Genomic DNA, 22,797 nt, shown 5'->3' on the forward strand with positions numbered 1-22,797 from the left:
GTACCTTTTGATAATGGTTTTCTTTTCTCTTCCATTTTAAAATGGCATCACATTCGTTGTCAAGTGAGAAAATGCACTGCAATCTGACAGGGAGTGTGTTTTACTCCTGCAAGTTATGGAACTACTTGACAAATGCATCGTGTTGGAGGAAAATGGGAGTTAAGGAATGTTCTGTTTTGCCTGTGTATCTTGTTCTACACTCTCTGATGAAGGACATTCTCCCATCATCTATTCTGTAAACTCCCTTCAGTTATATTTTCCCCTATTCTTCTTCAAATCTCCAATGAGTATCAGCCAAAGTATTCACACATTACTCAGGATAGCTACCAGCGTGTTTATCATTGTCAGTTCTACTCTGATTGCCTCAATGACTAAAGGGAACTGACGTATTATGACCTGTGCCTTTTGCTTTCTGCTGACAACATGAATTTTACTCCCTGACTGTTTGGCTCCTCAATCAGTGTCAGCAGCCTCCTGCCATTATTTCAGTTCCTGAAATCTTACTTTGCACTACATTAGAATAGATATTATTTGGTGCATTTCAGTTTCTAGCAGAATTTGTTTTCATTATGGACTTTGCTATGTGGATTTTCTCTGCACTTTATTTGGTCACAAGTCATTTGTACTCAATCTCAACTGGTCACTGTTATTTAAGGATTATTTTGAACATGATACATGTGCGAATGTTAATTGCGACAATCTTGTGTTATTTGTTTTATCGCTGTGATTCCCTGCTTACACTGTGAGATAGTGTTGTTCAGAATTTCAGGTTGGTTAAGGGTTAGTTTACCTCTCGTTATTGGCTGTGTAAAACGGGAGTACGGTTTTTGATCTGCCCATGTGAGCTTTCAGGAAGTGAATGATTATTATTCTCTCATAATCTGTCCCTGCCAGTTTCTGCCATCTGAATGTGTGAGTGTAGTCGTATGTCTCTACCTGTCCATTCTTCCACAGTGATGATGTTAGTGTAGTGTAACTATCACAATTCCAGAATGTCTCTGATGTGAGAAAGTGTAAGGGTATTTACTGTTGCAGTGCTTATCAGTCTTTGCTATGAGACCGTTTGACTGGCTTTATCAATCTGTACCCGTTTCTTTCTACTCAATGAATTTGTCTGTGTAACTTTCAGTCTCCCACTATCAGTCTCTGCTATGTGAATGTGGGAGTGCTTTTATCAGTATTACCTTGTCTATTTCTCTGTTGGGAATATGTCAATGTGGTTATCAACATGTACCTGTCAGCTTCTGTTTTGTGAGTCTCTCAGTTTAGTTAAACTGTTCCACACAGGTTGTGATGTGTGAATATGGTGGTCTAGTCATCAACCTGCACCTGTCTGTTCTTCCACAGTCATTATGTTTGTGTAATTATTAGTCTATCCTTTAGGTCTCTGCTGTGAGAATGTGTAATTGTAGTTATCAATCTGTCCTTGTCAGTGTTTGCTCTGTGAATGTGACAGTGTATTTCCTAATTGGTCCCTGACAGTTTCTGCGATATAAATGGGGGTTTTGCTATCCATGTCTTTATGTTTATTTCTGTTATGTGAATGTTTGACTGGCATTATCAATCTGTACCTGTCAGTTTCTGCTCAGTGAATATGTCTGTGTAATGAACAGTCTATCCCTATCAGTCTCTGCTACATGTTCTGTGTGAATTCTTTTATCAGTCTCACCTTGTCAGTTTCTGTGTTGTAAATACGGTCATCAATCTTTACCTGACATTTTCTGGTTTGTGAATATGAGAGATTGGTAATCAATCTGTACCTGTCAGCTTCTTTTCAGCTTCTACATTTGGCTTAATCTCTTCCTGAATGTTTCTCTGGTGTGCATATGGCAGTGTAGTTATCTATCTGTTCCAGTCTGTTTCTGTTATGTGAGTACGAGGGCAGTTATCAGTTGGAATGATTGTGCGGCTTTAAAAGGTGCATTTTGTCCTGTTCACTGGAGTTAACATACAATGCAATAAAGAAGAAATTGGAATAACTTATCTCTACTGGAATACTTAACAGAATAATGGATACAGTATCACTTCCTAATTAACTGTTCCAATACAGTAACATCTCATAAACATCCTTGGCAAAAGAGAAATTCAATAAAACATATAGTCTCACATCTGACTCCAGTAGCAGAAAGAGAATTTGCAGCTTCTGACTATAACTGAGAGGAAAAAACTAGCTTTGCTGTCTTCGAGATGCCGACAGTTTTTCTGAAAGCCAAAACTAAAAATGTCATTCTGTGAGAGCTTGACCACACCCATTCAGGCTGCTTCTGTTGTTCCAACTTTAAAAGATTCCTGAAGAAGGGCTGATGCCTGAAACGTCGATTCTCCTGTTCCTTGGATGCTGCCTGACCTGCTGCGCTTTTCCAGCGACACATTTGCAGCTCTGATCTCCAGCATCTGCAGTCCTCACTTTCTCCCCAACTTTAAAAGGAGCCTCAAACTGTTTATTCTTGTGCGGACGTCTTGACACTTCTGCCATAAAACCTCTCTTCAACAAGATAGAAAGAACAAAATAAATATCTTCAAGCCACAATATCATCAAACCTTCCACCCCTCTTTAAAAAAACCGATCAGTATACAGAGATGGCCTAATTTTTAAAAACTCCTTAGCCTTACATTGTTAGTAAACAATACGTACACATTTCGTTGATTGTAAGCATGCAAACACTCACTACGACAGTCCACTTTTTCCTGCTATGTAACGCTTCCATCTTTTTTCATCAAAGTCGCAACAACACCTTGGCAATTAGGTTCTCTCGTCCTGCCATGTATGTAATTTGCAAACTGAATGGCTGCGATAGTAACTTCATTTAAACTTTGTTCTTAAATTTCTCCAAAAACAATAAACTCAAGGTGTCCTTCTCAAACATGAAGTATTTCTGTTGATGAGTCTTCAGCTGTCTGTAAAGATGCCTCAAACTGTTTGCTCGCATGGCTTATTGTTTCTGTCTTAAATTTGCTCTTCAAGAACAAAAAGACCTAAACCTGTTAAAGCCACAGTCTCAATCTCTCATTTCCTGCATTGTGGATATGCAAATTCATTTATCCACATATACCTGTCCATTCTTGTCACATGAACATGTAAATGATGTCATTAATGTGTCTCTGTCAGTTATTGCAATTCAAGCGCGTGACTGTTGTTATAAAACCACCCTCTCAATTTCTGCGTTGTATGTTAACTACAGTGGACAGGACAAAATGCACCTTTTAAAGCCGCACAATCATTCTAACTGAGAACTGCCCTCATATTCACATAACAGAAACAGACTGGTACAGATAGATAACTACACTGCCATATGCACACCAGAGAAACATTCAGGAACAGATTAAGCCAAATTTAGATTTTCAATGCGTTTAATTATCAAACTGTACCTGTTAGTTCATGTACTGTGAAATGGGAGTGTATTCAACCTATTCCTGTCAGTTTCTGCATTGTGAATATGGGAGTGCACTTATTAATCTTTCTAGGACAGTTACTATTGTGTAAAAGTGTGAGTGTACTTACCTATCTGTCTGTGTCAGTTTCCGACATCTGAATGTAATTTCAGCTATCCTAACGTACCTATCAGTTTTTCTTTTATCTCTGGGAATGAGAGTGTCACCTTCCGTCTCTACCTGACAGCAGTTGAGTTTGGTTATTGATCTGTAATGCCACTTTCTGATAGGTGAACATTTGAGCACAGTTATTCATCTGTACATGATACTTTCTGATATCTGAATATGAAAGTGTAGTTGTCAACCCATTCCTGTTGGTATGTGCAAAGAAAAGAAGAGTGTGTGTGTCACTTTCTGAAATGTGAATCTATCCATGACAGTGCCTGCAAAAGATTGTGTGTGTGTGTGTGTGTGTGAGAGAGAGAGAGAGAGAGAGAGAAAGAGACTGCCCTGTTAATACATGTGTCATCATCAATGTGTTTTTGCTTGTTTCTGCAAAGTGAATGAGTGAACAAAGGTATCAATGCATGCTTGTCAGTTTCTATTGGGTAAAGGGACGTATCTCTCTGGCAGCCACTAATATTCTCTGTGAGGGTTTGATTTGTTATGTGATACCTGTTATGAAGGTGATTGTAGGCAGATCTGTTTCAGTTCGGGAGTGCATATTTTGGACAAGAATTCAGACTTTCCAGTTTCAAAATTGTGCAAATATCAATGAGCTGTGAATGGTGAATTTGTTCAAACTGGACACATGTGCATTGTGAACTGTGAGAAAGAAACAAACTGATATTTTCTCAATTGTTTGAACATCTCTCTCAAACTGAGCTCAATGTGTAGCTGACTCAATTCACTGACAGTGAAAAGGATGTTCTTCGCTCTGAGTGCATGAACATACCTGAAGTGAAATCTCCTGTAAATTACCATCAGCCCAGTTTGACCATCTTTAACTGATCAATGCAACATTCTGTTAATAATCATTAGGATATTGTATTTAAAGCCAGGAATTCAACAGAACAACATGACTGATTATACTCTTGCTCCATGTCTGGTGATTTTTCTTTTTGTTAATTCAATACCAATTGACTGCGGTCCAGAAACTAACCAATAACTGTACAGCTCCATGAATGGGACTAACCAATGCAAGTGGGTCTGTGAATGAGTTTAGTTATTGAACTATTCATGTCAATTCCTACTTTGTGAATAACAACCACACTCTCACATTCTGTCCTTCTAAGCCTTGCTTAAATTAATTATGTATTCAAATAGCAGTGACTCACAGTGACAGATTGATATAGAACTATAGATCCACTGAAATGACATTGCACATAAGAGGGCCATTTGGCCTATCTTGTCCATTCCAACCCAAAGACACCAGATGGCCATTTAATCCCATCTTCCTGCTAACAGCCTTGCAGCTGAGAGCACTGCCTATTTCTACAATCTGAATTTATTTTTCAATTTGTTCCTGCCAGTTTCTGTTTCATGGATATATCATTATAGTTATCAATTTGGACCTGTCAATTTTTCCTGTATGAATATTTGAATGGAGTTATCCATCTCTACTTGTAAATGTCAAAATACTGTTATAAATACATATTTGTCAGTCTCCACAATGTGAATGTGTGAGTTTATTGAGCAGCCTATCCCTGTCAGTTTCTGCTCTGTTAATCTGAGAGTGTCAGTAATAACCTGTAACTGTCAGTTTCTGGTTTGCTAATAGATGAATGTAGTTATCAACATATACCTGCCAGTTTCAGTTAGTGTGCATGTGGAAGTGCTGTTATCAATCTGTACCTGTCAGATTTTGCTGTGTGAATGTGACTGTCATTTTCAGTCTCCGTCAATTCTGGCATGTGAACAAGAGATTGTCAATCAATATGTCGCTGTCAGATGCTGCAATGAGAATGTGACTGTAGTTATCAATCTGTCCATGTCACTTTCTGCTATATGCATACAGGCGTGTAGTTATCAATCTATACCTAAGTTTCTGTTCTGTGTCTGTGGGTGTACTTATCAATCTATTGCTGTCAGAGTTTACAATGTGAAAGTAAATTGATCAATCTTTCCTCATTAGTTTCTGTTCTCTGAATCAGAGTGTTTAATTATCAATCAGTAACTGTCAGTTTTTGGCTTTGTGAATGTGTAAATGCATTTATCATTCTGTACCTATCAAAATCTGCTTTGAGTTTTTCTGACAGTTTAGATTAATCTGTCCCGGTCAGAATCTGTAAATGTAGTTACCAATCCATACCTGTCAGTTTTTCTGGCTGAATATGTGTGTGTGAAATTGTCAGTCTATCCCTGACCAATTCCACTATGTGAATGAGAGAAATTCGGAAGCAACGCTTCCTGTCAGTCTCTGCAATGTGAATATGAGAGTGCATTTATCAATATTTCCCTGACAGTTTCTGCTCGGTGAGACAGTGCTATGATCAATACATTCTGCCCTATGAATATGAGTGTCTTTATCAAATTATACTTGTCAGAAAATTTTCTCTGCGTATACAGAAGTTTAGCAGTCAGTTTCGTCAATGCGAATAATGAGACCACAGGTTTGAATCTATGCCTATCTGTTTCTGCTAAGTCAATATGAGAGTGCAGTCTTCAATCTCTACCTGTCAGATTCTGTGTGAAATTGAGTGTACTTATCAAACTGTATCTGAGAGTTTATGTGAAGTGAAAGTGGAAGTGCTGTTATCAAATTGTACCTGTGATTTTCTGTTATGTGACTAGAAGGGGTGTAATTTCCAATCTGTCCCTGTCAGTGTCTCCTCCATATATCCGAGGAAATAATTAAATTATACCTGCCAGTTTTTGCTATGTGAATGAGAATGTACATCTCAACCAATACCTGGCAGTATGAGTTACGAGAGAGTGTTGCTATCGGTCTGTACCTTTCAGTTTCTGTTATTTCAACATGTGAGTTTAGTTATCAATCTGTACCAGTCAGTTTCTGCTTGGTGAATATGTGAGTGCGTATATCAATCATTCCTTGTCAGTATCTGTGTTGTGAATATGTGAATGAGGTTATCAATTTGTAAACTGTCAGTTTCAGACACGGACATATGGAAATATACCTGTCAGATTCTGTTGTGTGAATATGGTGCAGGTATCAATCGGTCTTTCTTTGTGAACATCCAAATATAGTTATTAATATGGACATGTTAGTTTCCACTATGTGAATGCGTATGTGTACTTCCTAACCTATCCCTGTGAGTTTCAGCTGTCTGTCTATGAGTGTGTTGACATGAACATATAGCTGTAAGTTTCTGGTTTGGTAACGTTCAAATGCCTTTATCAAAATGTATGTCAGTTTCTGTAATGTGAAAGTAAAAGTCCAGTTATCAATTTATGACTGTAACTTTCTGTCCTATGAATATGTAAATGGTGGTTATCATCTGTACCTGTTAGTTTCTGCTTCATAAATGAATGAGGGTAGTTGTCCACCTGTTCCTGTCAGTTTGTGCTGTGAATGTGTCGGTGTAATTATCAGTCTGCATCTGTCAATTTCTGCGAGGTGAATGAGAGAGTGTAGTTCCTAATACGTACCTGTGAGATTCTGATCTATTATGTTTGAGTATCATTATCAAACTGTACACAACAGTGTGTTTATCCCTCTGTGAACTTGGAAGTGTAGTAATAAATTTTTACCTGTTCGGTTATGCTATGGGAAAGTTCTTGTCAGTTTCCTCCAAGTGAGTTTAGTTATCCATCTGTGCCTGTCAGTTTCTGCTATCTGAATGTATGAGTGCAAGTATCAATCTGTGGGTCTCAGTTTCTGCTACATCAATAAGCCAGTTACATTTTTGATCTGTACCTGTCAGTTTCAGATATGTGAATGCATGAATGCAGTTATTAATATATCCCTCAATGTTTCTGCTTGTAAAAATGCAAATATATTTCTGTCATTTTCTGCAAAGTGAATATGAAAATGTAGTTATCAATCTGTTACTGTCAGTTCCCGTTCTGTGAACATACAAGTGTTGTAATCAATCTGTACCAGTCAGTTTCTGCAGTATGAATATTCTTGTATAATGCGGTACATGATACGGCACAGTGGCTTAGCAGTTGGCTCTGTTGCCTCACAGTGCCAGGAACTTGGATTCAATTCCAGCCTCGGGTGAGTGTCTGCGTGGAGTTTGCACATTCTCCCAGTGTCTGTGTGGGTTTCCTCTGGGTGCACCGGTTTCCTCCCAAGAACAGGTTAGGTGAATTGGCCATGCTAAATTGCCCATTGTTTTCAGGGATGTGTGGGTTAGTTGCATTAGTTGGGGGTAAATGTAGGAATAATAAAATAAGGGAATCATTCTGGTTGAGATAATCTTCAGAGGGTCAGTGTGGACTTGCCAGGCTGAACGTTTTGTTTTGAAACTGTATGGATTCTAATTCTAACTAAAAGACCATACTTGAAAGTTTCAGCTAGATGAATTATTAAATATAAATTGATTAGGTATTAATCTCTCCCCATCAGTTTCTGATTTGATAATGTATGAATGCATTTATCAAACTGAATCTATTTTTTTGTCATATGAATATGGGAGTACAGTTACTGTTCTATGCCTGGAGACATAGGAGTGGAGGCTAGGAAACTTGGGGAAATATATATTGATATCTTGAAAAATATTTGATATCAGTCCACATGCCAAAAGTGGAGGTGTTAGAGATGTTAAAAAAAACATAAAGGTGTATCAAACTCTCAGACCAGATCAAGTATATCCCTTGATGTTGTAGGGAGCTGTATTGGTAATTTGAATAAATGATATTGTTTTCTTACATTTTTCAGAATATCTCAAAGGGAGGGTTAATCTATCCCTGTCAGTTATTGCAATAGGAATGTATGACTGTGGTTATAAATCTGTACCTGTCAGTTACTATGTGAATATGTGGGTGCAGTTACCCATCTCAGTTTCTGCAATGTGAATAAGAGTATAATTATCAGTCTCGAGCTGTCAGCTTCTCCAACATCTATATGTGATGTTAGTTATGGAGCTGAACCTCTGTTAGTTTCTGTCAAACGAATGTGTGAGTGTCATCATCAATCTATCCCAGTCAGTTTCTGCAATGTGAATGGGTGAGAGTAGATATCAAGCTGTAACTGTTTCTGCCATGTGAATATGAGTTGAATATGAGAGTTGTCAGGCTTCATTTGTCAAACTGAGTATTGTTTTCGATCTATACTTGTCAGATTCTGCTGTGCTTTATGCAATATGAAACTGAGTGTTATTACTAATCTGTTCCTGTCAGTTTCTGCTTTGTGGATATGATACATTTGTTATCAAACTTTCTCTGTCAGTAACTACTATGTAAATGTCAGGGTGTATTTACTAATTTGTTCCTATCAGTTTCAGCTCTGTGTATTTGAGTGTGCAGTTATTAATCTGTCACTCTCAGTGTCTGCCATGTGAATGTGTGAGTACATTTATCCAATCGGCTTCTGTGTTGTGAATGTACTTATCAATTTGAACCTGCCAGTTCTGATATGTAAATATAGTCCTCAATTTCTCCTTGTTGATTTCTCCTATTTGTGTTACAGTGTGCAGTTAGTAGTCTGTACATGAACTTTTCTGCAATGTGAACATCAGAATATAGTTACCAATCTGACTGCTCTGTAAATGTATAAGTACAGTCATCAAACTGTACATGCCAGCTTCTGCTTTGTGACTCTGAATATAGATATTAATCTTTGGCTGTCAATTTCAGCTATGTGAATGTGTGAGTGCACTTATCAATATGCACCTGTTAGTTTCTGCTCAGCGCATTTGATTTGTGTCATGGATTGTGCAATGGGAAATTAAAGGGTTTTCCAAATCCTATAGTTCAGACTCAAACTGACAGGAATGATACCATGGGCTGTTCTTCAGGATGTCATCAGCTTTTCCTCAATGCATAGCTACATACTTTTGTGAATAATGTTGAGAAATGGATAGGTGTTACATTCCTTTGGTAGTGTCAAAAGGAAAGGGGAACAAACAAATACATTGTGCTCAGTCGGCTACAATACAATGTTCCTACTACAGGAAAGAGAATTGGCTAGTTCACTTCATTATTCCATTGTGAGTATTACATAATCCTGCTCTGTGGTGTGATGGTGCAAGCCATTAGCAGAACTCTCCTGATGCTCTATGGTAGCAATGAGGAAAGCAAAAACACTTGTATTTTTGTCATACAGTGGAGAAGATTTAAATCATTCAGGCAAATTTATTGAATGTGGTTGATCTCTTCTTGCAAAAAAAAGAGAATTTACAAATTACAAGATTGGCTAAATTTCTTTGTTGAATTAAAGGGTGATTACTTGATTATATTGTTAAATTGATGATATGACATTCGATTTTCTTGCTTTTTTGTGATATTTCATTGGGTGGGGAATTTGTAGAATTTGGAGACCAAGTTACACATTTTTAAATAAAAAAATTAATACTGGACAGTGTGAAAATTTAATTTCTATCCCTGCAAGGTGAATATGTTGAGAATGATGTTGAGATCAGGGTGGGGTTGGCAGCTCCTCTGCTGCCATGACACACTTATTGAAATGGAATGCTGGCTGAATGGGATTAGTTGCTTGCTTTGAGTAAACATTCCGTATATTATCATTTCTGTTTCCTACAGTTTAAATGTGTGTACATCGCTGTTAGTCTCTGTATCTTGGGTGTTGATATGGTGGTTCAATCTGAATCAGTCAGTACCTTTGTTTATGTGTGTGCTCAGTAATTATTCACTACTTGTCACATATGGCTGTTGACATCATACTTTTACATAATGTCATTATTTATCTGGTTTGTGACACATAAAATGCCCTTTTAAAATGTAAACTTGATTGAGTACACCAATTGCCTACTTCAAACAACCAGTCAGCTTCAAAAATGCTGTGAATGGTAGTGGTCTATGAATCATATTAATTGAAACTGGGAAGATGTCTATGGAGAATGCAGAGAAAAAACGAACTTGTCTTTCCGCAGTTGTGTCTGACTGTTTACTTGTTTGGATACATCTCTGGAAATTGAGCTCAAACTAAGTCTGATCCAGTCTGAACTGTACCTGTGGAAAGGTTGCTCTCTGCTTTCACATACCTGCTGTTTGCTTGAAGCAGCTGGTCACACTTGGCTTTGTACTGAGGAAATATGACATTGTCTTCATCATTCAAATACTTGCTTGGCGGAAGATTTTTCAGCTGTAAATCAACATAAGTCAAGTTAGGAAAGATTAAACTGATCAGTGTGGTAGTCAGTTAATAATCATTAACGGTATTTTTAAACCTAGCAATTCAATCAGAACCAGGTTTCAATTCCACACTTTACGAGTTTCTCCTGGTCTCCTTTTCTTTTATGTGCATCTTTGTAACAATTGGGTGAGATCCAGAAGTAACATCTGCACACATCCATGAATGGAAATTCCTGAAGCAGCTGCAATGCTGACATACATCAACAGCAAGCTGCCAATACACGAAATGTTGAAGGAAAGAACAAGGGACGCTATGTCTAATGTGTCCTTTATAGAATTGTCACAAAATTATGGTCTGTGCTTCCATTATTCACCGCCCCATATCAACAAACAGCGTGAAACAGAAGCCAAGCAGAATTCCCATCAGTGCTTAGGGGATTAAAAACCCCAAGAATGTCCCACAGCAGCTTCTTCCCGCTCTGCCTCCCTCAGCAGGCCCACACACAGCCCGAGAAAGGCCTCTCTCTTCCCCCCAGCCCGCTCACTCCAAGTTCCGGGACTAGTTCCTGCTCCGCTCGGCCTCTTACAAACAGCCCCCGGTTCTCCCTGAACTCACCCCGAATCAATCCCGGTCTCGAAGCCCCCTCTGTGTCCCAGGCTCCCATCCCGATGTGCTGCTGGAAGGAGCCTGCTGTTCCCTCCCTTCCCTGGGCGCTGATCTCTCCATTGCGGTCTGTTTCAAACAAACCTCTTGGACTCACTGAGTAAATGCTCCTCAATGGCAGCGCTGGGGGAGGTGGGGTCTCACGCATGCGCTTCTCTACTCAGGAACAGTCAGAATTGGAGGAGCGATAGCAACGCGCATGCGCTGCTTTACCTAATACTTCTCAGAAACAAACATCAATTGGTCATTTCCCCAATTCCCTTTTCTCCCAGTTTGACCAAAGGAACTGGGACTGTCGGGGAAAGGGCAGAGAAGGTTTCAAGCTGGGACATTGTCCTATTATGAAGTTCCAATGGAGCTCATTCCCGGGTCATGGTAATAACTCCTCCCTCCGGCTCTCTCACAATCTGATCAGGGGGCGGGAAAACTACTCAGGGACAGTCAGCATTGGGGAAGGGGCAGCATTGCGCATGCGCCGCTTCAGGCTGCAAGAATATATCATTGACAATAAGCCCGCAGTGACAGCAGCAGTTTTAAACCAAGACCCAGTATGGTGGATTAGGATCAAAACACAAATATTACTTCCAAAAAAAGGAGAGACTAAATGAGCTTGGATTGTTTTTTTCTCGAGTAGAGATGTCTGAGGTGGTGGCCCATGATTGTGGTGTGAAAATTTATGAGGCGTATGGAGAGCTTGAATGTAGAGAAGCTGTTTCCCTTGTTTGAGCGATCAATCACAAGTGATGACTGTGTTAGAATATGGTAAAGCATATGGATTCTCACTATGGTATAGGGTAAGGGGTAAATATATTGAGGGAAAATCTCTTTCACTCAGCAAGTCATGGAAATCTGGAAGATACTGCCTGGGAAGGCAGTGGAGCCCAGAAACCTTAACCTTGAAAAAGTATTTGGATGAGCGCTTGAAATGTCATACCATTTAAGGATATGGGACAAGTGCAGGGAATTAGCAAACCTTCAGTGGTCGTTATTGTGGGTGCAGACACGATGCCTGAAGGCCTTTTCTGTGCTGTATGAGTATATGCACGTCACCTTTTGCTCAGGGTGCAGTTATTAATTTGTACCTGTCAGTCTTTGGTTTCTGACTATGTAATTGCATTTATCATATGCCACCTGTCAAGTTTTTGCTGTGTATATATGAGAGTCTAGTTATCAACCTGTAACTTTCAGGTTGTAGACATCGGTTAGGCCTCTATTGGGGCCTAACCGATGTCCTGTACAGCCGCAAAATGACCTCCCAACTCCTGTACTCAATACTCTGACCAACAAAAGAAAGCATACTAAACGCCTTCTTCACTATCCTATCTACCTGTAACTCCACTTTCAAGGAGCTATGAACCTGCACTCCAAGGTCTCTTTGTTCAGCAACATTCCCTAGGACCTCACCATTAAGTGTATAAGTCCTGCTAAGACTTGCTTTCCCAAAATGCCGGACCTCGCATTTATTTGAATTAAACTCCATCTGCCACTTCTCTGCCCATTAGCCCATCTGGTCCAGATCCTGTTGTAATCTGAGGTAACCCTCTTCGCTGTCCACTACACCTCCAATTTTGATGTAATCTGCAAACTTACTAACTGTACCTCTTATGCGCATCCAAATCATTTACATAAATGACAAAAAGTAGAGGACCCAGCACTGATCCTTGTGGCAAACCACTGGTCACAGGCCTCCAGTCTGAAAACCAACCCTCCAGCCTCTGTCTTCTACCTTTGAGCCAGTTCTGTATCCAAATGGCTAGTTCTCCCTGTATTCCATGAGATCTAACCTTGCTAATCAGTCTCCCATGGGGATCCTTGTCAAACGCCTTACTGAAGCCCATATAGATCACATCTACCGCTCTGTGCTTATCAATCCTCTTTGTTACTTCTTCAAAAAATGTAATCAAGTTTGTGAGACATGATTTCCCACGCACAAAGCCATGTTGACTATCTCTAATCAGTCCTTGCCTTTCCAAATACATATACATTCTGTCCCTCAGGATTCCCTCCAACAACTTTCCCACCACCGACATCAGGCTCACTGGTCTATTGTTCCCCGGCTTGTCGTTACCACCCTTCTTAAACAGTGGCATCACTTTTGCCAACCTCCAGTCTTCCGGCACCTCACCTGTGACTATCGATGATACAAATATCTCAACAAGAGACCCAGCAATCACTTCTCTAGATTCCCACAGAGTTCTCAGGTATACCTGATCAGGTCCTGGGGATTTATCCACCTTTACGTTTCAAAACATCCAGCACTTCCTCCTCTGTAATATGGACATTTTGCAAGATGTCACCATCTATTTCCCTACAGTCTATATCTTCCATATCCTTTTCCAAAGTAAATACAGATGCAAAGTACTCATCAAAATATCTACCCCCACTTTCTGTATCTCCACACTAAGGCCACCTTGCTGATCTTTGAGGTGCCTTATTCTCTCCCTAGTTACCCTTTTGTCCTTAATGTATTTGTAAAAACCCTTTGGATTCTCCTTCATTCTATTTGCCAAAGCTACCTCACGTCCCCTTTTTGACCTCCTGATTTCCCTCTTAAGTATACTCATACTTCCTTTATACTCCTCTAAGGATTCACTCAATTTATCCTGTCTATACCTTACATATGCATCCTTCTTTTTCTTAACCAAACCCTCAATTTCTTTAGTCATCCAGCATTCCCTATATCTATCAGCCTATCCTTTCACCCTGAAGGAAATTACCTTCTCTGAATTCTAAATTTGGTACATATCCCTTTAAATCCTTCCTGTTCATTTACCCATTTGGGCTCCTTTTAAATGTTGTAATTGTTCCCACCTTCACAATTTCCACTGAAAGCTCATTCCATATGCACATCACCCGCTGCATGAAAAGGTTGTTCCTCAGGTTATTTTTTGAATCTTTGCCCTCTCACCTTAAACCTATGCCCTCTATGCTCCCTCACCCAAGGAAAAAGACCTTGGCTTTTCATCCTATCGCTGTCAGATATCGAAGCGGACTGCGCAGACCCTGGTCCTGTCCCGATGATGCTGGAGCAGGCAAATGGGCCCAGTGAGGAGCTGGACAGCTACCTCAGCCCCGCGAGGGTCCAGCAGTTCGTGTTCACCACAGGGATGCAGAAAGCTACCGCAGAGGGGCAGGACCAGTGGCAATTGGACATGGGTAACCTCACAACCTGTTAAAAATGGGGATAAGAATTGCAAGCATTAATGTGCACAGCATAAAATCTGCTGCGCGATGAGTTTCAACATTGGCCTTCCTCACCAACATCAAAGCGGATGTCCTGTTTCTGCAAGAGTGTCGGATACTGCACCTCAGCAGTTACAGGAGGTGGTCGAGCTTGTGGGCCCATGGACCACCAGTTTGGTCGCGGGGCAACGATAACCGCTTCTCAGGCCTGGGTACCCTGTTGTGAGGAGGCAACTTCACCATCTCCGAGGTTAAGGAAGTGGTGGGCAGGAGCCTCCTCATCGCTGATGTTACGTACAGAAAGGCTTCCTTGAGACTAATCAATTTGTACGCCCCAGTGGGTAAAAGTGAACGGTTGGCCGTCCTGCAACAGCTTCCACTGTTGCTGGCTATGTCCAGGCCGGTCACTCTGGCCGGAGACTTCAATTGTATCATTGATGCAGATGGATGATCCGGCAGGGAGGTCAGTAAACTGGACGCCATGTCCAGAGCCCTGATGCAAACGGTCAAAGATGCCAAGCTGCATGATGTCTTCAGCACCCCTGCAGATGGAGCGCAGCATAGATACACCTGCTCATGGGCAGACGGGTCTATCTGGTCAAGGATAGATTACCTGCTTGAGTCCCAAACTTTCTCGTTCAGATCCACTGACGTCAAGCCGGTGTTCTTCTCTGACCACTGCCTCCTGCTGGCTGATTGTCACCTACAGGATGAGCAGCGGGCTTGCAAGGGAACGTGGAAACTGAACACTAAGCTGTTGACCCTGGGAAACATTGAGGAGCTCAAGAGGGATTACGCAGGTTGGAGAACTGTGAAGCCCCTCTTTGAGACGCCAACAGACTGGTGGGAAACAGTAAAAGGGAACATTAAGTGGTTCTTCATCCTCAAAGGGTTTGGGAGGTGAGAGAGAGGTGGGGAGAACTGTACCAACTCCAGGAAAGTATGCAGAACCTACTCCTGCTGCAGACATTGGGGGGTCGATGTCACGGAGGACCTCCAGAAGGTGAAGGACCAGCAAGCCTCGCTCTTTGCCTCGAGGCCTCCAAGATAATCTTCAGGTCCAGAGTCTGCTCCGTCGAGCAGGACAAGACATGCTCACATTTCTTCTTCCAGAAGGTGTACAAAGAGAGCTCCGTGCCCAGCAGCTTGAAAGAAGAAGATGGCTCGGCAACATAGTCTTAGGCTGACATCATGAGGATTAGCAAATACTTCTATGCCAGTCTGTATGACTCGAAACCAACTGACAGCGCAGCCTTCCAGTCATTCCTGTCCTCTATCACGGAGGTCTTAGATGATGGAACACGAGAGAGGCTGAACCAGCCGCTATCTCTGGGTGAGCTGACCAAGGCCCTCGAGTCCTACAAAAAGAATAAAACTCCCGGAAGTGACAGCTTACCGGTCGAGATCTATTCTGCTCTTTGGGACTTGATTGGCCAGGACCTGCTGGAGGTGTATGTCAGTATGCTTCTGGCAGGTACCATGAGTGAATCCATGAGCGGAGGCATCATCACCCTCATCTACAAACAGAAGAGGGAGAGGGAGGAAATGAGAAATTGGAGACCAATCTCACTGTTAAGCACAGACTACAAAATCTTGTCAAAGGTTATCACCAACCGGGTCAGGTCTGCACTGAGACCGGTGATCCACCCTGACCAAACCTGTGCTGTACTGGGTAGGGAGATCACTGAGAGTCTCACACTCCTTAGAGGTATGATTACCTACATGCAGATCAGGGGGGTGGACATCTGCCTCATCAGCCTGGACCATGAGAAAGCCTTTGACAGGATATCACATATATATATGAGGGATGTACTCTCCAAAATGGGCTTTGGGGAGGGAATCTGTAATTGGATCATACTGCTCTACACCAACATTGTCAGTGCAGTCTCAATCAATGGGTGGGAATCCGATAGCTTCCCTTTAAGATCTGGAGTCAGGCTGCCCTGTCTCTCCTGCCTTGTTTTTGTGCTGCATAGAGCCATTTGCCGAATCCATCGGGAAGGATGAGACGGTGACTATTCCTGGCAGTGGGGGCCTGCAGGTTAAGGCTTCCCTGTACATGGGTGACGTCATCATTTTCTGCTCGGATCCACTGTCCGTGCGCAGACTCATGCGTATCTGTGACCAGTTCGAGCGGGCCTTGGGGGCCAAGGTAAACTGAGGCAAGAGCGAGGCCATGCTCTTTGGCAACTGGGCCGACCAATCAATCATCGATCTCCGTCACCGTCAGGACCGACCACCTGAAGGTGCTGGGTATTTGGTTCGGTGGGGCTGGGGGGTGCGCCAAGAACTGGGAAGAGTGGATCAGGAAAATGAGGCAGAAACTAGACAGATGTGAGCAACGGTCACTCTCCATTGCAGGAAAAACCTGGTCATCAGGTGTGAGGTTCTGTCAGTATTGTTATATGTGGCACAGGTCTGGCCTATCTCCAGAACCTATGCAGTCACCCAGGCCATCTTCCACTTCAGGTGGATATCAAAGATGGACCGGGTCCGAAGGGACACAATGTACAAAGACCTGGACAACACACCCAATGCCACCCTCACCCTGATGACCACCTTTGTGTGTGGCTGCATCAAGCTGTGCATGGATCCCCGGTACGCAAACAGCAAGTGTCACTACATACTGAGATTCTACCTGACCCGGTGTTGCGAAGGATGGGCCTGGCCTTGCTGCTGCAGAACGCTCTGAGTAGTTGGACCGTTCCATACCACCAATCCTTCGTGGAGAAATTTATGAAGAAAAACACCTTTGACCACAAGTCCATCAGGAAGTGCTCAGCATGTAGAGTCCTTGAGACCTTTCAAGAAAAGGAGAGGGCGGATCCTATTGAGTGGTTCCCTGAACAGAATGTCAGTCATTTGGTAGAATGCCTCATTGCCAGAACATTCCAACAAGCACCAAGACATGGCTTGGCTGGTGGTGATAAGGGCTCTGCTTGTGAGATCCTTTATGCACGCCTGGACACTTTGCCACACCGCACGCTGCCCTCGAAGCAGCTGCAGGGCGGACAAGACTGTCACACATCTCCTTCTGGAATGTGCCTATGTAGAAGAAGTCAAGAAATGCAGTGGTGTTTGTCGAGGTTCGTCCCGAGCAGGGCCGTGATGCAAGGCTCCGTGCTCTAAGGCCTCTTCACCGGGACGCACACCGAGACAAACATCAACTGTGCCTGGAGGATCATCAACTTGCTGAAGGATGCTCTTCGGACAGTCCGAAAACTGTTGATCTTCCAGCTGAAGGAGTTGACCCTGACTGAGTGTTGCAGACTGGCACATTCCAGGGTCCAGGACTACGTGTTAAGGGACGCGCTGAAGCTTGGGGCAGCTGCCGCCAAGGTGCGGTGGGGAAAGACCACCATGTAACATCTGCCTGCCTAAGTGGAACAGGGGGCCCATCCAATCATCTGGGGTCCGCTGACACTTCAGCAGAAGAGCTGGAGAGCAAAGTTACAGACATGTATATCAGAAAAATAAATTTCGAAGTCTGTACGTAAATCAATGTAATGTGTGCCCAAGAATGGCATTGTAGAGATCCAAATAATTTTATGAATAAAGTATATTTTTGAAATAACAAAAGGCAATCACATCCTATTGCGCAGTGTATCAGTATAAAACTATCATGTAGCAATGGACAGATCAGCTTATTAAAAAAAAACAACTGGTCCTGTCAACGTTTCCTTGTAACGAAACCAATGTAGGATGTTTCCTTGCTTAGGGTTCTGTGGTATCACTGAGACATTTGGTTTCGACTTGAACATAGACATTGTTGAAGTTTCTTTTGTTTGAAAATGAGATTTATTCTGCATTTGTCTAGTCATCCTGCATTTACTTTATTGTTGCACATTATTTAATTATTGTGTCTTCAGTCCCGTTTCCCCTTGCTGTGGAGCATATGAGCACTCGTGAGTCATTTTTCAGCTGTTTCTATTTCTTGAAGTTACACTTTAACACTTGATCAGTCCAGAGCCACCATTCACGGTGGGATATGAACAGTGAATATTACCCCGTGCAAACGAAAAAGAAACGTGCCCCCGTCTTTGAGTACGATTGGCGGTCTCCGTCTTTCGTTCTATGCCTGGTCACTCGAACCTGGGTCTCTGGCGCTGTTTTGTCTGATCTCAGATTGCAGTAATTGAGGCTTTCTGCTGTCGGTGAGAGATTTTCAAAATGAAGCGAGATCAAACCAGAGCAGCTGCAGGACTGGGATAGCAAATGGGGAGCTTTTGTTGATGTCAGAACTAGTGCACAAAAGGGCTGGGCGACATTAAAATATTGTCTAAAGACGATTAATATGCTCACCCGGAAGAACGTTCTGTAATGTTTAATCAACATACCGGAGTGTTTTTGAAATGTAAAATGAAGAGATTAATTGCATATTGCAGTTCTTGGCACTTCTTCTGTGTTTCTGCCAGTTCTTCAGGTCCAGAAAAGAAAAATAATGTAGAAAGAGATAAATGCAGTTAGGCAAATGGATGAGCGAGAGAGATTGTCTGAAGTATCATTTGGAGATGCCGATGTTGGACTGGGGTGTACAAAGTTAAAAATCACACAACAACACCAGGTTATAGTCGAACAGGTTTAATTGGAAGCACTCGCTTTCAGAGACATCCACCTGATGAAGGGGCGGCGCTCCGGAAGCTAGTGCTTCCAATTAAACCTGTTGGACGATAACCTGGTGTTGTGTGATTTTTAACTTTGTCTGAAGTATATATTTGTAACTGAATTAACAAGTATTGATGGATTCTCCTCTGAACAACGTCCTCTTTTTCAATGTAAAACATACTCCGTTGTTTGTAAATCGGCGGGCTTTTCAAATTGGAAAGAAAGTTGTTGATGATTTGGCGCTGGCTTCAAGAGAAGGGAACGTGTCCTCTCTCCTCCCTGCCTCTTGGGAGCATATTAAAAACCAGTAATTTTTTTTCCCCTGTTTGCTGCTATTTGCTCAAGTTAGTCTAACATTTGGTTATTCCAGGATCTACAAGCCCCGGTTGGGATGTGAGCCCTGATTGTCAACCCCGGGAAACAGATCCACGGGTAGATACATTACACACTGATTCTTCAATTTCCAAAACTCCGCGCGGGTTCTGTTGGGTGATAATGATGATTGAATGATGGAAATGAGGTTTTCTGCTGTCAGCGAGAAACTTTCAAAATGAACGAGATCAAACCAGAACCAGAACAGTTGCCGGACTGGAATAGTTAATGGGGAGCTTTTGCAATAAAGGAGCACAATATTAAAATAATATCTAAGAGCGGTGTTCGTTATTAATGCGCTCACGGCGAAGAACGTTCATGACATCCTGACAGGGCTGAATGAGGGCATTCGGCCCATCGAGTCTGAACCTTCCCTTCGAAGAGAATCTCGAATCCTTTAAATAGTTGCTGGACTCAGTACCCTAAAGAAAGATTAGGTGAATTGGACTTTTATAATCGAAAAACAAATTCATGACTCAGTACGAATGCGTTGTTTTCTGTAAAACAGCCTTCTCTGAGCGACATCGCGGCGGGATTTTCAAATTTGAAAGAAAACGGTTGATGATTTGGCGCCATGTTTTCCCGCCTGCTTTCTCAGCAATGACCATAGAGTTACAGGGGGTAGGTACACCAAGGGAGACAGTGAGGGGAGAGGAGATTTCATCCGGAATAAACATTCCCCGACCTAATATATTGTGTGAAAATTACATAACATTTTTGTCAATGTCCTAATCACTGCTGCTGAAAGCCGTGTGTCTACCACCTAACTCCCCCCGGCTTGGCTAGATTCAAAGTATATGTAATAACAACAGAATTGACTTACTGCGGCAAGAGCAAATTAATGCCATGCTCTCAGATCCACTATCGTTTCCCGCTCTCTCTGGATGGTTTAGTGGCTCTGAAAAGAGCCGTTGTTGTTTCTCTCTCTCTCTCTCTCTCTCTCTCGGGGTGAATGTGCAGGGCCGGCCAGGCTCCGTTTAGGCGCGCTCCCCGCGGATCCGGCGGGCCAGCTGGATGTCTTTGGGCATGATGGTGACCCGCTTGGCGTGGATGGCGCACAGGTTGGTGTCCTCAAACAGTCCCACCAGGTAAGCCTCGCTGGCCTCCTGCAGGGCCATCACCGCCGAGCTCTGGAAGCGCAGGTCGGTCTTGAAGTCCTGAGCGATCTCTCGCACCAGCCGCTGGAAGGGCAGTTTGCGGATCAGCAGCTCGGTGGATTTCTGGTAGCGGCGGATCTCCCGCAGAGCCACCGTGCCGGGCCTGTAGCGATGAGGCTTCTTCACTCCGCCCGTGGCCGGAGCGCTCTTGCGGGCCGCTTTGGTAGCCAGCTGCTTGCGGGGAGCTTTCCCTCCGGTGGATTTGCGCGCTGTCTGCTTGGTTCGGGCCATTCTCTCCAACTCTCTGTAACACACACACAGGCTGCTGCTGTCAATGCTGAGGCTGCTGCGGTGCTGCCTGTTTATGGGAATGGAGAGCCCGCCCTAGAGCTGGGATTGGATACAGCCCTGTCCCTCAACCCACAGAGAAACAGCTCCGGAAGGGACAGGAAAGGCAGGAAAAGGATTGTTGGAGGCTGATTGGATAACGTGAAATGACAGTTGGTCAGTTTGAAAATGCCCGCCGAATTCACCCTCACAAACCTTGAGATTAAATTAACCATTAAAACACAAAACACCATCCGTCTGCAACTAAGATAAAATTTAATATTTTTAAGTAAATATTTAAAACCTAGTTAGCTGTCAGCGTGGTCAGGAGGCGGGATCATTGTCTGATCTCTCTGTAACAGGCAGGAGGAAAGGCGGGGTTTAAAACAGCCCAGACAAACTGAACAACCGAACGTTTACCCACCGTGAATCAATCTAAACAACCCCGCCAATTTAAACATCTTAAAAGCTAATGCAGTGTACGATAAAAGGACAGAATCTCACTTTATCTGTTATTTTGTATTATCCCCAGATTGTAATTAGCCCGAAGACAATGTGGAATTGCTGCCTGAACTGTCTGAAACAGGCAGATGGAAGGAACACACCATGAAAACATCCGCAGGGTCTCAGAATCAAAACTGAACAAAATAACATTCCTGAACTGGTCAGTGAAATACAAACACTTCAAGTGTCACAAGTTATAAGTCGCGAAGTGAAATAAGCAGATGGAGATCAATAAACCTTCCCTATGTGATACCTTCCCCATTCACAGGTCTCCGCTTTCGTAAACCATGGCATGAGTGTGTATTTGAGTGATTCAGATCAATTAATATCTAAGGTAGGTCTGCGTTCAGCGCCGGGACGGGGATCATTGGATCCGGGCTCAGCTCTTTCCTGAGAGAGATGTGGGTGGCTCTGATCAGAGCCTTTGGGTTCAGATGGTCACGTTCGCTTTGGGCTTGGCCTTACTTTTAGCCGGTTTGATTAGATTAGATTACTTACAGTGTGGAAAGTGGCCCTTCGGCCCAACAAGTCCACGCCGCCCCGCCGAAGCGCAACCCACCCATACCCCTACATTTACCCCTTACCTAACACTATGGTCAATTTAGCATGGCCAATTCACCTGCCCTGCACAAAGCCGTGTTGACTACATTTAATCACGCCATGCTCTTCCAGATGGTCATAAATTCTATCCCTCAGAATCCTTTCTAACACCTTGCAGATGACAGACGTGAGACTTACTGGTCTGTAATTGCCGGGGATTTCCCTATTTCCTTTCTTGAAGAGAGGAATTACATTTGCCTCTCTCCAGTCCTCAGGTACGACTCCAGTGGAGAGCAAGGATGCAAAGATCTTCACAAGTGGCGAAGCAATTGCATTTCTCGTTTCCCAAAGCAGCCGAGGACAAATCTGGTCCGGGCCTGGCGACTTGTCAATCTTAATGTTTGACAAAATTTTCAGCACATCAGCTTCCTCTACCTGTATCCATTCCAGCATGCACATCTGCTCTTCAAAGGTTTCATTCACTACAAAGCTAATTTCTTTCATAAAGACAGAAGCAAAAAACTCATTTAGGGCTTCTCCTACCTACTCAGACTCCACATACAAATTCCCTATGCTACCCCTGATCGGCCGTACTCTTTCTTTGACCATTCTCTTATTCCTCACATAAGTGTAAAATGCCTTTGTGCTCTCCCTAATCCGTTCTGCCAAGCCTTTCTCGTGCCCCCTCCTGGCTCTCCTCAGACCATTTTTGAACTCCATCCTCGCCTGCCTGTAATCCTCTCGAACTGAGCTTGACCCTACCTTCCTCCACCTAATGTAAGCTACCTTTTTCCTTTTGACAAGAAGCTCCAACGCTCTCGTCATCCAAGGTTCCTTTATCTTACAACTTCTTGCATGTCTCAGAGGGACATATTTATTCATCACTTGCAACAACGGTTCCTTAAACAGTCTCCA

General features: G+C 42.8%; 2 protein-coding genes and 1 long non-coding RNA gene across 8 annotated transcripts in view; 1 reads left to right on the top strand and 2 right to left on the bottom strand.

The window, feature by feature from the left end:
* The window catches only part of LOC140470724 (histone H2B 1/2-like), a 698,799-nt gene that overhangs the window by 227,569 nt on the left and 448,433 nt on the right, over positions 1–22,797 (bottom strand). The window lies entirely within an intron of this gene.
* LOC140470784 (uncharacterized) overlaps positions 1–22,797 on the top strand; it is a 203,025-nt gene that overhangs the window by 155,536 nt on the left and 24,692 nt on the right. The gene's annotated exons all lie outside the window — the stretch shown is intronic.
* On the bottom strand, positions 20,341–20,870 carry LOC140470897 (histone H3). The gene has a single exon (XM_072566841.1). It carries the CDS (start codon positions 20,800–20,802, stop codon positions 20,392–20,394), a length of 411 nt encoding a protein of 136 aa, XP_072422942.1. The 5' UTR covers positions 20,803–20,870; the 3' UTR covers positions 20,341–20,391.

The sequence above is a fragment of the Chiloscyllium punctatum genome, chromosome 52, assembly GCF_047496795.1.
Source record: "Chiloscyllium punctatum isolate Juve2018m chromosome 52, sChiPun1.3, whole genome shotgun sequence".
NCBI classification, from domain to species: Eukaryota; Metazoa; Chordata; class Chondrichthyes; order Orectolobiformes; family Hemiscylliidae; genus Chiloscyllium; species Chiloscyllium punctatum.